Raw genomic sequence first — 17,821 nt, 5'->3', positions numbered from 1 at the left:
ATGGCATCGTCCCAAATACGTCAGTTTGCCACCCTCATAGATCAGCTGCCCTGTGAAGCTGATGAGTACAACCTCATGGAAAATTTCGAGGATTACAATAAATGTTTTGAAAGCTCTACCCATAGTAATAAGGGGAAAAAGACTGATTCGTTTTCCCCCTTTAACTCAAACTTAAGCGATTATATAAAAAATATATCGAACAGTCAGGTGAACCCTAACGGGAGCAACACAAGTAATAGGATGAAAAACTCCATTTCGTTAAACTATGATGATAGTTCGAATGTAGAAAATAATACCAATACGCAAAATAAAAACAGTGAAGAGGAAAATCTGATCAGGTGCCACGGGAATAATATCAACAAAAGCGATTCCAATTCATTCGCAAACAATGACCCCGTAGCATATTTCGATAAAGACAATATGCTTTACGAACATGATGTAAATATAAATGCCATGAACAGCTACGATGAAAGCAACGCTCTATTTATCTATGATAACGATTTGACCAAAGATGCGCACAGCAATTACATTGAGACTCTCAATAGCGAAATGGACAAAAGGGGCTGCGAACACGAGGAAAGCAGCGGGATACCGGTGTGCAAGAAAAACATGATTGAAATTATTCACTGTAACAACGAATGTCTGGCGGACGCCAAGTTCGCCAGCGACAGGAGTGCCGCTAGCCACAATGGCAGCAGCGGAGGCGGCAATAACAGCCGGGGTAATACCGATCTGCGCAAAAAGAATGGAGACGTGTCGCTGTACAATTTTAGCGCCCCCTTTAACGACAAAGCGTGCAAGGAGAATGGCGAAAACATCGTTTACAGGTACAGCCCGAACACGTTTCCCTCGAATAATGATAGTTATGGAATGAAAAAGAAGGTTGCCAACTTTAGAAAAGGTGCCGTTCCCAACAAGGATGAGGAGCACGATGTAGATCAGGCATTGCACAACTGCATAGACCTTGCCCTTTCAGGTAAAAAAAAAAAAAAAAAAAAAAAAAAAAAAAAAAAAAAAGGAAAGAGGCAGCGACAAGGGCTAAAATGAGCACTGCTGTGGGGACCTTGTGCAAGTGACTTGTGATCTCTTTTTTACTTTCTCCGTTTAAGCACATGTGCACGCGTCCCGTTCGGAACGCTGTTCGGTTTGACGAGGTGTACATGTGTGTACGTATGTGCATACAATTATGTGTGCGTTCCAGTGCCTTATTTTCCCCATTTTGAGAATAGCTCGCGCAGCATTGTATGCCCATGCGCGTGATTAGTCTTCTGAGCTGCGTCCAACTGGCTTGCGTCTATCAAAGGATGTTACCAACCTTTTGCAACTCCCCTTTCCCCCTGAATACTTCCAATTATAACAGGAGAGAGAAAAAAGGAAAGTCCTCATGCTAGAGCCCCCTTGATCGAAGAAAAAGGAGAAAATCACGAAATGAATGATGAAGGAATGCAGGAAGGTACAAGTATTAACAACCCGCAGAGGTGTGACCAGAAGAGTAACAAACGGAAGGGGAATAAAAATGTCAATGTAAAGAACACCATTGGTGAAAACTCAACGGTAATTGAATATAAGGACTTTTGTGAAATGGTAAAAAAATGTGACGAAGTTAATAAAAATATTTTATTCTCCAAAAAGGCAAAGGTAATCAAATTGGATGCGAACAAATCATTGATTATTTTTCCTGTGAATATTCATGACTATGGAGACAAGTACATTGCAGTGAACCAGAAGGATCTCCTCGAGTACATATCATCATCAATAGAAATTGAAAACGAAGACATATCCTCGCTAAAGATAAAAAATTATCAAAAGGAAAAGGAGCTTCAAAATATGAAAGCAGCTTACAGTATGCAGACAACCAACATTCACTACTTAATCAACAGGGTTATATTCAAAGAGTGTGAGTATGAAAATTTAAAAAACAAAAGTTTGACACTAGAGCAGGAGATAAATAAACTAATCCAGGAAATTAATTCTTTAATCAGTCAGAACAAGGAAGGGCTGTACATGCAAAAGGCATTTATTGATTATAAGTGCAAATGTGTGTTGAAGTTACAAGAGCTACAACCTTTTCTAGGGGAATACTATTACGACATTTTTAATTACATCACGTCATGTAGAACGTTAGGACAACTAAGCATCTGGATTCCTGTTTTTGAAATGAAAACAGAATCTCTGGAAAGTATTGCAAATAATTTAATTAAAGTTATGTTAAACGGATTAGGTGCTCCTTTCAATTCATCACCTCAATATTTTCTGTCAAACAAAAAATTATTGAAAAAGTCCATATCTATAGAATCCGAAGAAGATAGCTTTATTAACAACATAGCTAAAAGAAAAATCATAGATAATTATTTAGTGAACCATTTGAATAGCTTCAACACAACAAAGGAAAATAATTCTCACTTTTCAAATTGTCATTCTTTATGTTTAAACAGTGAGGAATCGTCGTCCTTTCTAGGGACAGAAGAATTGTTCCTCAATTCGTCCAAGTTTCCCTCCATGCATTCAGTGGTACAAAAAAATGGAGTCGATAATAACAACAATCGTAATAATAGTAGTAGCAATATTAATGGATGGAGGAAAGCAAACAGAAGAGAATATTTTCTGAACAAACTGAACAGATCCAATACTACACCAGAACATTTCTGTGTTAATAACGAGTCCTACCCCAATAGTGATGCTCATAGTACCAGAAATGGGCGTGACTTCCCCACCAGTCATATGCAGAACAATCACCATAAAATAGACGCTGCTTTGACGTTAGAGGAAAGGCAACCTGTTAAGCGCAAGCAGGGGGGGAACAACTATGAAGAAAAGGACATGAAGAAGATCAGATTTACTGGTAAGGAATGCAGTATAAATGACTTGTCTCACGACATGCTTGATGGAGACAAGGGTGAACGTAATGAGGTGGGGTTGCTCAGCAAGGGGGAAGAGCCTTCCTTCTTAGACAAAGCATGTGGGGAAAGCAAACCCCACAGGGGTTACAAAACTGGGACTAATGTATACACCGAAGTGAGAGACAACCTGTCCGAAGACACATGCAGAAACGATTGGTGCCAGAAGATACATGAAAACGAATATGATTCGCAAAATGAAGGAAATGACGATGAAGATGTGGTCGATGTTTATAACAGTATGATCGAAAGTAAGTCGGCACTCACATGTTGGCAGACGAGTCAAAAAGAGGGGAGCGAAAATGAGGAGTTCGACGATCTAATTGAGGTGGTCAACGTAGACAAAATGGGGGATGGCACCCTTCCTCCAAATATGGACGACGAAAGGGAGAGTGCAGCTAGCAGCGTCGTAGAGGTAGAATCCGACGGGAGAGAAGTGCTCAAGGGGCGCAGTGTTAGCGGGACGAAGCACCAAATGTATATAAACATAGACACGGACATGGAGGCGGAGGTGGAAGCAAAGGTAGATGTGGACATGGATGCCGAAATGGAAGGTGACCTCAATGCAGGGGCGGACGCGCTCTTGAATCGCCAACCAGTTCAACATAGTAGCGCGAAACATTCAACCCAGGAGAGACGAAAGGATGATGCAGAATTAGAAATACCCAACAAGAGCGAAGGAGAACACGAATTTATGAACCACAATGGCACTGCCGAAGAAAGGGGAAGTCAGGTTAAATGCACACCGAAGAATCAGAAAAGAGCAGGTGAAGCTAACAAGCAAAAGCGATTCAAGAAGCTGGATAGTGCTGTGGAGGGAAGGGGCCAAGACACCAAAAAAAACAGAATAAAGAGCAAAGGGAGAGGAGAGGCGTGTCATAATTAAGGGAAAAGTACAGTAATACACCGCCCACCCTTTAGGCATGCGTAGGGAAGGAGCGCTGATAAGCATCCAAGGTTAAAGCCATTTTAATCAGCGCAATTAACGAATAGGGTAGAGGCAGAGAAAAAAATGACCTGCACGATGGTAGCAATTGTAAGGTGTTTAACGCAAAACAAGACACATCGCAGCGTGTGCAGCATGGCATTGAATAATTGATTTTTTTTCCTGTAAGAAAACAACATGCCCGTATTTATTATGAATCGGAATGGAAGTGAGAGCAACATAACCGAAGTAACATTCCCCAATACTATGTGGGCCCTCAGTATGATGATCTGAGTGAGGAGTTATTTTCGTGGAGTGCAGAATCATCAAGCGGTAACGCGTGGATCGTAATGATTATCCCTGATTAACTGATTTAAGTGATGCGCAAAGAAGATAAAAAAAAAAATTATGATGTTTTGCATGTCTCTTTTTCATATATGCATGTTGCGACTCTGCATATATTTAGACGATGTTCCCAGGCCCTGGAAAGGTTTCATTTGACTCTGTATGTCATTTCCTTTTCAGGTTCATACTTCTCCCAATAGAGTAGCTGATACGGCGGGTTACGTATGACCACATGTGCATGTCAAAAGTGATGGTAAAAAATTTTACTGATTCTGCCTCATGTGCACAACAAAATTGGCAAAAAAAAAAAAAAAAAAAGAAGGAGAAGAAGAAATATAATTACCCCTTTTACAGTGCTATAAAGGACATATTTATACATTTCTTCTCCCCCTACCCCCCAATTTTTAAAAAGAGAAAAAGCAGAAACACAACTGTTACCCGTTTTCATGACGCGCAAAATTAAATTATGCGACTGTTAGTGTTTCTGCCCCTCAATATAATTACCATTTGGCAAAAACTGTGCAATTACCTATGTACACACCACTATATATGTACGTCTACACATATTATTCATTTATTGAGAAAGGTGGGCATAACGACAAGTCGTGTCCTGCGATTAATACATTCACATTTCCCCTTAGAGGAACTGAGATGTCACATGCACGGCGCCTTGTCTTGGTGTCATTATTTTATGTCCAATGGCCAACTGCCTCCACCCTGATATATGCATGTGTCCACCTTTTTCGATAGATTTTTGTCCCCTGTTTTTCACAAGTTCATGTTACGTTATGAGTTTTATTAGACACTGAAGGAGGGAAAACACGCGTGCAGGTACATACATATATGTATGAACGTACGTGTGTCTTTCTTCGCAATTCTTTACATGCTACATTTTTGCCCTAGGTAATACTAGTCAAAGGCGCATTTTTATGTCACAGCGCCACAGTTCCTCCAGTGTTGTTTATCCCTTCTCGCATTTGGTGAGCTCTTTTGTTGCGTGGTTGTTTCATCCTGCTAGCATATGCGCGGAGTGACGCGACTAGCGTTCAGATTATTTTGTAGGAACAGAGTTAAGCACGGGGATATGGATACACTTATTACTGTACACATTAATGTGCATATTACTCGTGTATGATTTTTTTATTTTCCCATGATAGATTTGTAAGCGTTCATTAGCACACCTTTTTTCATTTGCACATTTGTCACTGGCCCTTTTTTTTTTTTTTCTTCTAAACATTGTTAAATTTGATTTACACTTTTAGTCACGCAATGAGCATCCCTTTTTTTTTTTTTTTTTCACCTCAAATTAACACAACTTTGTCAATATGATTTTATGATTTAACTAAATTATAGCAAAAGAATGGGAAGATGATTTTTTTTTTTTTTATTCGTGAGGCTTTAACAGATAAGTAAACCATATTAGTGAGCATCTTCAGCTGAATGTAACATGCTCTCTTGTGTGTGCAAAATGGTACACACGTTTATCAGGTGTAGTATGCTTTTAATCAGATGATTTAAGACAGAGGTACTTTAAGCCTTACACGCGTGGTAAGTACCTGCTATTTTATAAAGCACATTTTGAGTTATCTCCGCATAGGTGAAGGGAAAAAAAGTACAACATTGTTAGGCAGTCTTGTGTTGACCTGCTTTACGTGGTTGTAAATTCATTCAAAGGATAAACTCGGTTTTGCAAACAAGGCAACCGCTTGAAGGACTACGTGATGTGCACATGTGTGTGTCGCCATAAAGGGGAAAAGAAAAAAGCAAAAACAAAAAATTCCCCCTTTGTTTTTGTACGTAATATATGCAAGGAATTGTCCAGCACATGCAATAGGACGCTTTGAAAGGAAGCTTTGTGCATATAAGCCTACCTAACTCATCATTTGTACATGACACCACAGCGACTACTCTGTGTTAGGAAAAAAACGCATGGTGCATTGTCCCCCATATTATGTAACGCACATGTGGCTACAGTTACTCGACGCATACGTGGAGCAAGCTTGTCTTTCGTGTAGGCCCCGAGGCGCGGTGTCGTGAGAGGCCCTCAAAAAATGGCCAACTGAAACAGGAAAAAGGGGGACACAGCCAATAAGGATATTCCAAACGGGTGGGCTCGCCCCACCACCGCGCCACATATAACGCACTAATGAAGACCATATCTGTGGGGTTCACAATTTACGAGGCGCAGAACCTGGAGGTGGAGGACAAGGCCTTACTGGACCCGCTAGTAATTGTGCGCTGCTGCAACGAGCAATACATCACGAAAAAGAAGAAAAAAAAATACAACGCAGTTAACTGGGAGGAGAGCTACATATGGGATCGACTCATCCTGTCAGAAATCGAGTGGAACGTAGCAAAAATAGAATTTGAAGTCCAAAGCGCGAATAACTTTTGGAGGAATGATGTAATAGGAGTCATTTCATTCGAACTCAAGTTGATTAAGAATAAAAAAAACCACCAGATATATGGGACCTATCCTATACTGTATAAAAATGGCACAGAAATAAGGGGGCAACTGAGGCTGAGGGTAATTGTCTGTGACGAGAAGGATTACGTAGCCAATAGTGACATATTTAATGATTTGACCGAAAGGAATGAAAGGCCTACATTGTACGGTGGTGCAGCTGGCTACTATGGAAATGGCTACGAAGATGAAGAGGACAATGATCTTTACACAGATTTGACCAAAGCAGTGGTAGAGGAAAATCAGATTATGATCAGAGACACACATTGTAGGAATTACTACCTATATGTTAATATACACAAAATAGAGGATATATACATAGATATAGACAGAAAGAAATTTAGAGACCTGTATGTTACATGCGAATTTAATGGGTGCCACCTGAAGTCAAGTCAAGGAAGAAACTGTGTGAATTATACCTTCAATGAATGCTTTAAGATTCCTATCTCTACTCCAATTTTGGAAGATTCTATCATTATTAAAATATGGGATTGGAATTTCCTATCAAATGATGAGCTCTTAGCTATAGGAGTTTTATCCTTTAACCAGGTAAAGAATGAGTCCTTAAATCCAACGTGGATAAATTTGTATGGGTTTAATAAAAAGGAGATGGACTTTGAAAAGTATACTGATCAGTTGGTTAATTCTGATTTTACTCTCTATATGGAGGGAAATTTTTATCTGGGTAGGATTTGTATAAGTTCCTATGTTGAAAGGGTAAACAGCTTTGAGAATATGAACATTGCCATGACTCAGAGTTGCTTAGCTTTTGACGATCCTGTGTACATTCCAGTAACTTTGTTATGCGACGTGTATTTTGTGACGGGGGTTTTGGCTCATAACATTTATGTGCAGGTGTCTTGCGGTCCCTTTAGGAAGCGAACCGACTATGTGCGCGCCAACGAGGGGGACACATTCCCAAGCGGGAATCGAAACGTGAAGAAAGCGCGTCAACTAACAGCAAATGGGGAAAACCATTATCGTGGAAGTAACGAAGAGGCAAACTTTTCCAACCTGCTCAATTTCGATGACTTGCTGAACATGGACAATTTCTTCTCGAAAGTCACGGAAAAGCAAAAAATCATCGAGGGGGGAGAAAACACCGAATTTTATTTCTCTCCCAGAAAGGGGAAGATAGAGAATCTCAAATTTTGCGTTGTCCGGGATGAGCTACAGCAGTGGGACGTCATAATAAATGTGTTCGAGCGGGCAGGCCAGCAGGGGAACAGCGCCGATGAGGGAGATGGCGCGGATTCCGGCAGTAGTGGTGGTAGCGGCGGGCCTAGCTCAAGATCGCGGCTGACAGCCCACCAGAAGTACATCCTGAGCAAACGAAAAGCGCAGAGTGGAGGGCGGAAAAATAAGAGGCATCATAAAAGGAGACACTCCCCTGGAGAGCGCAACGTCGAGGGTGTAGAGAAAAACGAAGCGTACAACACTGATAGAAGAATTGCATATTATAGACTCCCACTGAAGAACGTCCTCCTCTACAATGAAAAACTGTCAAGGTGTCCCATTTGGATCCCCTTAAAGAATATCCCCCAAAATATCCAGGGAGAAAATAACTACATGTACAACATATTTCAAAATGGGTCCATATTACTCAACTTAGAAAAGGCTTATGACGTCCAATTAGGAATAAATAGAAGAAAAAATCTCATCCCAATTAACTATGAATTAAGATGCTACATCTACGCATGTCGAAATGTAGTGTCCAACTTTAATGACTCACCTAACACGTTTGTGCATATCTCTTGCTCAGGGAAAATGAAAATAACTTCTCTTGTGTTGAGCAATTCTAATCCTGTCTTTTTACAATGCTTAAAAATGAACGTGAAAATTTTAACAGACTATTCTGTAGGGTTACCTACCATCCCCCTCATTGTAGTTACCTTATATGAATTTTACAATAACACCTTTTACTTCATTGGAAGGTGCTTCTGTAATTATGACATTTACCTTCGTGACAATAAAGTGAAATGTAATTTTGCAGATAGAGGTTCTAAATATAACGTGGTCGACCAGGTAAAACCTAGGTGGATTAAACTTAAAGGGAGTAAACATGTGCGGGCTATGTATCCAAATAATTTGTGGCAAAATCGTGGGAACGACAAAAGATTGATGCAGGAGTATATGTATGAAAAGCAGAAAGAGCTTCGAAAGAACAGTGGTCAAAGTAGCAACAACAGTGGGCATGAGTATATGTATCCACACAACGAATTGCAGAGAGGTCAACGAGTAGGAGATATACTCCTCTATTTTGAGCTAGTACAAGAAAAAGACGCTCTGAAAATACCAGTCTACCCCATGATAACAGAGATAAAGAAATGTACCTTGTCATTTTTTTGCATGTCTCTCGAAAATTTAATACTCATGCAGAGGAAGAAGCAGATCCAATGGGTAAGTGACAAACCGACCAAGACTGCCATCACCCACCCAGTTATTTTACTCTCCATCACTTCGTACTCATCATATGGGAAAAAAAATAACCAAATTGTCATTAAATATGAAAAGACGTTAAAATCTAATACCCGTATACATTTGAAGAATTGGAGGAATTCCTTCGATCAGCAGAGTTTCGAAATGTTTTGCATCGAAAATTTATCTCTAGATCTTCCCCTGGATCCCATTTTTGATCCTATTCTTAACATTAAAGTGTACAATAAGAAAATCAAGGAAAAGTATTTCATTGGAGAGACCAACATTTCGCTAGTTCCATACTTACCCTGGATTAAGCACCTCGACCAGGTGCTCTACTACTTGCAAGCTCATGATGATTATTCCGAGACCATCGACTTGGAAAATGTGGACAGCGCTTTCAACTTGTACAAGAACAAGAACGCTGCGCTCGTCATCACAGCTATTTCACTGGGCGACTGCGAGCATACCCGCAGCTTGAAGGAGGAGGTCGGACAGGGGGAGTTAGCAGACGATGACGAGGAATGGCGGCGATTGCCGCTTTTTAGGCACGAAGGTGCGCACTGCGATGAACGTACCAATGAGCGCACAGATGAGTACGGTGATTCGTGTGTCGATCCATACGGCGATACATATGCCGACCCATACACAGATCCGTACGGTGGTATATATACTGACACGTATGCAGATCCGTACGACGGTACACATACCGACCTATATAACAACCCCTATAGCGTTCAACACGCCTCTCCATATGGCAACCCGCAAATGCTCCCAAATGTCCCCGCGCAAAGTGCAAACCCAAACGAAGACGTGGTGAAGAACCTGTACAAGAATAACATCCAAAACCCAGCCACCTACGGTATGATCAACTACAGCAGGGCAATTAACGCGGAGCAGTTTCCGAGCCAAGGGCACCCAGTGCGTAGCTCTTTTGGCAACAGCAACGGGATGGACACAATGAATCGCCATTTTGGGAGAGGGTACCCATACAGCCAAGGGATGCGAGACATGAGCACAACTTACAAAATAAAATACGAAAACGAAATATACAAGTTGCATGATGACGGTATCCCTGAAGTGATCAAGACAAGTTACAGTGTTACAAATTACCCATACATAAAAATATTAACGAGTAAATTCATCCTCAATGTTTACATCCCCCCTAGGTTTATTCTGTATGTGGAGGGAGACAAAATAAATGTAGGGAAATATGTGAAAAATGTTCACCGCGTTTCAGTGGACGGAGTGTTGGAAAGTTACCTGGATGATATACTCATACCGTCTCTGCCACTCAGGAGGAAATTGAATTGGTCGACAAACACTCTACCGTATACGAGTGCAAATGAAAATAAAATTACAAAAGGGGGGATGCATTTCGCGTGTTATGAGAAATTTCCCTTTGTAGAAATTTTAGGAGGACAAATAAAGTGCTTTACAAAAATACGATACCAAAATTTAGAATCAGAAAATATCCCACTAAGTTTGAAAGATGTAACTAGCCCAAATGCTTTTAGAAACAAATTTAGAGGAGATAAAAAGATTCCACTGTATCTCAAAATTAGGGTCTACGTATTAAGGGGAATAGGAATATATGGGGTAAATAATAGCTATATGGCGAATCCTTACTTGATTTTCTCACTAGGGGAAAAAACATCTAATTTGAGAAATTCCTTTAAGGAGAACAATTTGAACCCGGATTTTAGATGCCTGTGGGAGAGTGAAGCGATTTTTCCAGAGGACGACATTTTAACTGTCAGTGTGTACAGTGCGGAGGATAACTATGACACGCAAATAAACGATCTATACATAGGATCAACTGAAATTAACTTATTTGATAGGTGGACAAGCAAAGAGTGGAGAGGTATGATGAAGAGGAATAAAGTCCCCATAGAATATAGACCTTTATATAGTGATAACTTCAAAGCACGAACAAATGGAGGGAGCAGTGGGGGACCCAATGATCGGAGTTACTACAGTAGCACAACCATGGATAGTCTCTACGAAAAGGGAAACGGATGGAATGGAATTTTATCATTCCTTGATTTTTTTACTTATCTTGTAAGACCGAGTTCATCCTACCTTTGGGGGGGGAGAAATTACAAAAATGAAGAATCTGTTTTAGATAGCCATCAAGGAAGAAAAAATAATGGCATTTTAGAAATGTGGGTGGAAATTATGGACTATGAACAGTCTAAAAAAATACCTATACATAAAATGGGAACCCCTAAAAAGACAGACATCGAAATACGAATTATCATTTGGAGATGCACCATGCTAGCTGTGGATGAGAATATGAGCAGAGCCTTCGATCTCCTCGTCACGGCTGAGTTAGATTGTGTCAATTATAACGGAACCTATTCGACCATCCAATCAACCGATGTCCATTATAGCTGTAAAAATGGGAACGCCGTTTTTAACTGGAGAGTTGTATACCCTCAGATATCTCACCCACTAAATACTTGCTTCTTGCAACTAGCTGTGTACAATAACAACAACGTTGGGGTGAGCGAATTTTTGGGGGAAGTCAATTTGGAGTTATCAAAATATATTAATAAGGCTTCCCAAATTGTTAATAAGCTAGAATTAGATGCTGAGCTGAAGTTAAGGAGAAGGAAAGGGACGGAATCCGACAATAATTATAATGGTTATTTACAAGTTACTGTGCAGTTTCTGCCACAAACGAAGGCCAATATGAAACCTGTGGGGCTCGGAAGGCAGGAGCCAAACAGAAATCCCTACCTAAGAACTCCCGACTCGGGCAGGGATTGGAATGACTTCATTTACTCCATTGGATTCAACGATATTTACAAGCCCTTCTGGGGATGGCTCAAGTTATTCTTTATTTGTCTTCTCCTCATCTGGGTCTTCATCATGTCGTTTGTTTATCCGTCTCTCCTCATGTAGGTCCTGTGACGCTGCAGCATGTCCAACCCTTCGTACGTGGCTGCACTAGCGCTTCATTTTGGCGGCGAGGCCCCTCCTACGACGTGGAACAAAGTGACATGCGTAGCTCGCACGCTCACATGATTTTGTTCTTTAAGGTTCACTACAAACCTTTGTTTTGGAGTCATTTGCTCCCTCTGTTGTTTCGTATGCCGTTTGCTTCGGCAATTCGACTCTTCCGTTTTTTTTTGTGTGTAATTTTTTTTTCTTCCAGCGGAGTATAATATATATGCCGCTTTTTTTTTTTTTTTTTTTTTTTTTTTTTGGAAGATTTTTCCCTATGGGGGCGTCTAATTTGCCCCTTTCCTTTGGCACCATCCTATACACCCTCACAGATAACTCCGTCCCCCTTTTTAATTTTCCCCAATTTTTGTTGCCTCCTTTGACATGCGAAATAATACTCCCATTTGTGGGAAAAGAAACGTTTAAATAAGATTTTCCAGATGGTCCACGTAACATTCTTGCTGTGCGGGGGAACAAAAGAAACAAGGAAGAATTAGCCCATGTACTATTCCCACAACACGTCTCCTGTATGCCAAGATGAATTTTACAAGCCTCTTGGCTCTCACATGAAGAACGTAATTTTCGTTCAAGGCAAACGGGGACCAGCGGCAAAGCGTAAAGACACAACATTGTAGTTTGTGTCCTACACGTAATCACTTTTTAAAGACGGGAAAATTGTTTTATTCAAATGACTATTTTTAGTATGCGAATGATAGTTATTTCGAAAAAAAGAAAGAGGGAAGAAATTACCAAAAAAAAAAAAAAAAAAAGAATAATATTTATTATGGCCGGTTTGATAAATTGCATGGGTAAAAAAGAAAAAAAAAAAAAAAAAAAAACATACTTGTGCGTTCTGCTAGGGACAGTGAATATATGCCTTTATATCTGCACATATAAATTTGAACATTTAGAAATTATCTCTTCCGCTAACTCTTCACAAAGAAGTGGGGAAGTTTCCGATGTTAATGAAATCCTGCAACTTCTCTCCATTCCGCAGATAGGATATCCTGACCTTCATAAGGAGTGGCTTTTTCTTAAACAGCTTGTTTACAATTTTTAGTTCTTGTCGTATTTTGTTTTCTTCTCCGGGTGCAAGTTCACTGGATGATGCAGCGAGTATTTCGAGTTTCACGTAGTTCGGAACGACAGCCTGAGGTGGGCAATGTGGCGATCAAGGGGACGTGAATAGAACAAGTGAGCAGTACAGTAATGGAATAGGCCTCGTCCCACTACGCGACTGCGCCGATAATCGTGCAGAGGGGTCATAAACCTCGGGAAAATATCTACATGCACACTCAGATTGACGCATTTTTTTAATCGCTTTCCATAGGTACCTCGAAAATGAAGGAAGATAAAAACTCGCTTGATTTGTTTGAATAGGTGGCCCATATAGTTGCAGCTTCCGATTCTATGTTTTCTTTTTCAAAGTGGAAGCAAATTTCGACGCCGTTTTTGTCGTATACCTTCAAAGGGTCTATTTGCACTTTCACACTCCCTACGTTTAGCTGCAAGTGAGGTTGGGCACGCGTATTAGTGTGTAAAATTGCGTAGACGCGGAAGCGGGCATGAAGAATTTTTGCACAGCCACGCTAACGAGTTTCTTACGCTCAAGAGGTCGTCTTGCTTCTCTGACGGCGTGTCGTCCAGAAGGAGGTCCAGGGAGGTGTTTCCTGCGTGTAGGGGGAAGACAGGGCCATTAGTGGCACGCAAACTTTGAGATGGACACGAAGTGCACGAAGCAGAGTGGGGACCAACCTTTCGCACGGTTCTTAGGCTGATCAATCGAGATACTGCCGAAGAGGTCGACCAGTATGTCTTCATTTTTCTTCTTCGCAATTTCCACTTCTTTGTTGTTCCTTGCAACAGCGTTGTCTTTAGACTCCTGGCTGCGTAATAAGTGGGTGCTGGATATTTTCACTTCATCGCCAATGTCTAGCATATCCAATTTGTTAGTAGCTGCCTCGTTCATGCTGATGGGGAGAGTTCCTTTGAGGGTATCCATCGCAGGGGGGGAACTACGCACGTCCGTAGTGACATTGGGATGATTTGTATCTCCATTTTGTATGCCTAGGACATCTTCCAGGTCTAGAAGGTCCGCGCAGGCAGTGCTGGCCTTATTGGTATAGATATCCGTGGAAGAATTATTCATAATGCCTGAATCCCGCACACCTTGGCTGCCAATGGCATCACCAAAACCGACCTCCACAATATCATCGTCATCCATGTGGGAGGGTCTCTTCTTGTTCATTTTTCTATTAGTACACGGAGGAATGCGTAGAAGTATGGAGTCTCTTATATCATCCCACTGCGTGCTCATCAATTCGTGAAATTCACAAGCTCTCTGTTGAATTTCAATGCAATTATTTTTTTTATATTTCTGAATAATTTTTTCTATTTTTAATTTCTGCGTGGGGAAGCGTGCGGTGAGTTTATTAAGGCACATAAGGACATACTGCAAAATAACATTGCTGTCATTGGAGTGCATACTTTCGTTCGCGACGTTACAACAAATGTAGGCACTATTATTATAGCTCGTGTGAGCGTAATTAACTGTGTTCAAATGAATATCTTCAAATATGTTGGAAGATTTATTGTACAGAATGTTCTGTATCGGGTCCTTAATATTAATATTGTGTAACTCTTTAATGGCATTTTTTTCGTACGTTTTTACGATTTTTTCTAATAAATCGAAAACATCTTCATGCGTGACAGTTATCGTTTCTCCATCTGGTCCGACATTTTTATTATTCTCCTGTATTAGCAAATCTCCTAACTCACCTATGCACCAAATTCCCACTTGGACTAGTGCGTACTGATTTAGGTTCTCTTTGATGCAGAAAAATATTTTATAAACAACATAGGCGTGATACTCTGAATTTTGCAAAACGTAATAAATAAAATCGTTTTTGATGTGGTCTTGTATGAAGTTCCCAGCTAGACACAACAATTTGATGTACGTATCTAAAAGGTATTGCACATTCGGGGAGTATTTATTCACTGATACGCATATGTTCGAGACAATGTCACTCTTTATTTCTATATCTGCTACGAGTAAATAATTTAGCAGTTCCTTCACCATCACTTTTAATGAGTCCTTTGTTATGAGGGCGAATGCCACATCCAGTGCCTTTTTCCGGATGCTGATATCTTGATCCTTTAGACACTCTATTATAGTGTTCCTGTATATGTGCAACGTTTTCGGGTCCTTCTTTAGCAATTTCTGCAGGGTGCATAATCCCACATACCTAATGTTGTTATCCGTGTTCTGTAAAAACTTCCCCAGAACATTCACAGCAAGGACTAGCAACCCTGGGTCGGTTGATATATACGTGATTGTCTTCACACACTCATATAAGATAGCGTTTCCCACGTTTTTTGTCGAATCTGTATTCGTTGCTACTTGGGCTAACACTGAATTGACTTCTTCCATATCGTAGACATGCTGTTTATTATCTGATTCGCTTCCAACTATGTTTCTACTCTGCGCCATGGCTGTGGGACCATCCGTTACACCTTCGACAGCTTCATCGTGTTGGCCCTCTGTTCGTATCCCAATCGCCCCACTCGATGTACCTCCACCCTCTGTATTCAAATACTTGAGGAGCTTCAATATTTTAACCTGCAGAAATGGGTCATTAATACCATACACGTCGTACTCGACGCCATGAGAGTAGCTGGACATGACGCAACTCTTTAAAATTTTCACAATTTTGTTGGTGTGTCCCTTGAGCATCTTCCTATATTGAGAATTCTTTTCTATTAGGGACATCATCAAACTGATGCCAGCACTTAACACTCCGTGGTTTCTGTCCTCTAGCAGACTGTTAATTTTTTCGACGAAGAGATCCTCCATATCGCTTGTTTTTTTTAAAATACGAATTGCGCACATGGCTGCCTTCTTCTTAATGTAGGGATTATTTATATTCATCAAATCCAAAATTTCGTACCTCAGGGAGGAGCACATTTCCGTGTTTGCGATGTTACCCAAGGCACAGAGTGCCAGTCCATTAATATACTGGTTACTATTTTTTAAATCATTCTTTATAGAATTGGTCACTAACATTAGGATGTCTGTGTTTTCGTCAAGAAGGATAGTCAACCCTAGATAGCCTATCCTTTTAAAAGAGAATTTACTCGAGGCTATTAATTTTAAGCATTCGATTTGACCAAAGTAGGTTGCGTATCCCAACATATTAATGAATAATAATTTAGCTACATTTCTGTGTCTATAAATATTGTCTTCTTCTTTGAAAGCTGTCCTGATAAGTGCACATTCCTTGGCCACGACCGACCTTTCCTCTGCGGCCGTTTTGCAATTCCGGATGTTTCGAATTAGTTCTCTTAGTTTTATTGACATGGTGAAAGGGGGAACTATGTCTAGGTGAATCCCGACAGAGGGGGGGTGCTCTCACGGGCAAAATGTTCGTTACTAACTTTTGTGAAAAAAAAAAATAAAAAGAGAAAAAGGGGCCCAGTCTTTTTTTTTTTTTTTTTTGTCCCCCGTATTAAGCGGGTTTATACATTAACAGTGGAGCTGGGACGGGAGGCATTCATGCAAGTAGCGTACACGTGCCTCCCTTGAGTGTAATAGTTCTTCAATTTGTTGCACGCAGACGGTGAGGTAGTAATAATGCGAATGAAAGTGAACTGGCGTGCTGAAACAACACTGTTGTAAGTATGGGTGATTCTGCCTTCCTGACAGGAACAAACTTGCGTTTGCGAGAATATACGTGTGCCACCATGAGATATACCCACATATTTCTGAAGGTGCTTACCACGTAGTACACAACTTCACTGCTGCAATCAATGTGTAGTATGTTTTTGTCGTGCTAGCACGCCATTTGTAGGTATCAACATGGGTTTGGGAACAGGCCTAATTACAAATTGGTGTACTGCTGCCGCTTTGAGATTATAAATCCCAGGGCCCGCACATGTTGGTCACTACTGGGCATATCGAGCTGGGTAATGTTATGCCATTCACGTATGCATAAGCGTGTATGTACATACGAGCGTGTGATCGTGTGGCCATGTACGGATGCACTTATACATTTACTTTCACCCCTTGGCTTTTGTGGCGCCCTCTCCTTCCATGGCCAAGCGACTTCAGTATTTTCAAATCTACGCCTAGCTTCAAAAAAAAAGGCCAGGGAAAAAGTAAAATGGAAAGGGTACAAAAAAGCGGGTACAACAAATGGAAGCGCATAAAACTAGTATGCTATGCGCGTTTATAGGCTGATGAGCGGCTCCATGAACAAAAAAGGAAAAACAGAAAAAAAAAAAATTAAATATTGCAAAGCCAGGCAAAGAAATGGAAGATTAAAAAAAAAAAGCATATAATGCTCTATTTTTTTTTTTTTTTATTCCACCTACTTAAGCTATATTCGAACGGTATTTCAAGAGGCACCATTTGGAATATGTTTGGAGAACCACCACACATATTTGTGTAATCACAATGCAATTGCTTTATGTGCAGCTGGGGGGAAGGGCAGCAATAGCAGGCAATTATATGAAGAATTTATGAACCCCCCAATGCGAGGACCCCAAGGAAATGATCCTAGTTCTCCGCACCTTATGTGTGCTTAAATTTTTAATTCATGTAAAAAAGGTTTATTCCAGATCAAACTGATTAACTCTTTAGAGCAACATAAGCACCCTTGTGTATATAAGGAACTGCCTTTTTCTTTTTTTTTTTTTTGTAGTCACCGTACCATTCTTTAAAAGAGCATGAAAAGAAAAAAAAGGAAAAAAATGAATGTTGAAATATTGAAAGGGAGATTTCCATTTTAACTTTTTTTTTTTTCTCTATTTTTTTTTTTTTTTTTT

At 40.4% G+C, this 17,821-nt stretch overlaps 3 protein-coding genes across 3 annotated transcripts; 2 read left to right on the top strand and 1 right to left on the bottom strand.

The window, feature by feature from the left end:
• AK88_01868 (uncharacterized protein) lies at nucleotides 1-3,783 on the top strand (the record flags this gene model as incomplete). The annotated part of the gene is made up of 2 exons (XM_012479503.1): nucleotides 1-976; nucleotides 1,361-3,783. The coding sequence occupies 2 exons, from the start codon at nucleotides 1-3 to the stop codon at nucleotides 3,781-3,783; spliced, it is 3,399 nt and encodes a 1,132-aa protein (XP_012334926.1).
• Nucleotides 3,784-6,313: 2,530 nt separating this feature from the next.
• On the top strand, nucleotides 6,314-11,956 carry AK88_01867 (uncharacterized protein; the record flags this gene model as incomplete). The annotated part of the gene is made up of 1 exon (XM_012479502.1): nucleotides 6,314-11,956. One exon carries the CDS (start codon nucleotides 6,314-6,316, stop codon nucleotides 11,954-11,956), a length of 5,643 nt encoding a protein of 1,880 aa, XP_012334925.1.
• Nucleotides 11,957-12,932: 976 nt separating this feature from the next.
• On the bottom strand, nucleotides 12,933-16,355 carry AK88_01866 (uncharacterized protein; the record flags this gene model as incomplete). Its single annotated transcript, XM_012479501.1, has 4 exons — nucleotides 12,933-13,148; nucleotides 13,333-13,503; nucleotides 13,604-13,668; nucleotides 13,754-16,355. The coding sequence occupies 4 exons, from the start codon at nucleotides 16,353-16,355 to the stop codon at nucleotides 12,933-12,935; spliced, it is 3,054 nt and encodes a 1,017-aa protein (XP_012334924.1).
• Between the last annotated feature and the right edge of the window lie 1,466 nt (nucleotides 16,356-17,821).

The sequence above is a fragment of the Plasmodium fragile genome (genome assembly GCF_000956335.1).
Source record: "Plasmodium fragile strain nilgiri unplaced genomic scaffold supercont1.17, whole genome shotgun sequence".
Lineage (NCBI taxonomy): Eukaryota > Apicomplexa > Aconoidasida > Haemosporida > Plasmodiidae > Plasmodium > Plasmodium fragile.
The sequence above is the reverse complement of the archived record's forward strand: the minus strand, read 5'-3'. Positions and strand labels throughout refer to the sequence as shown.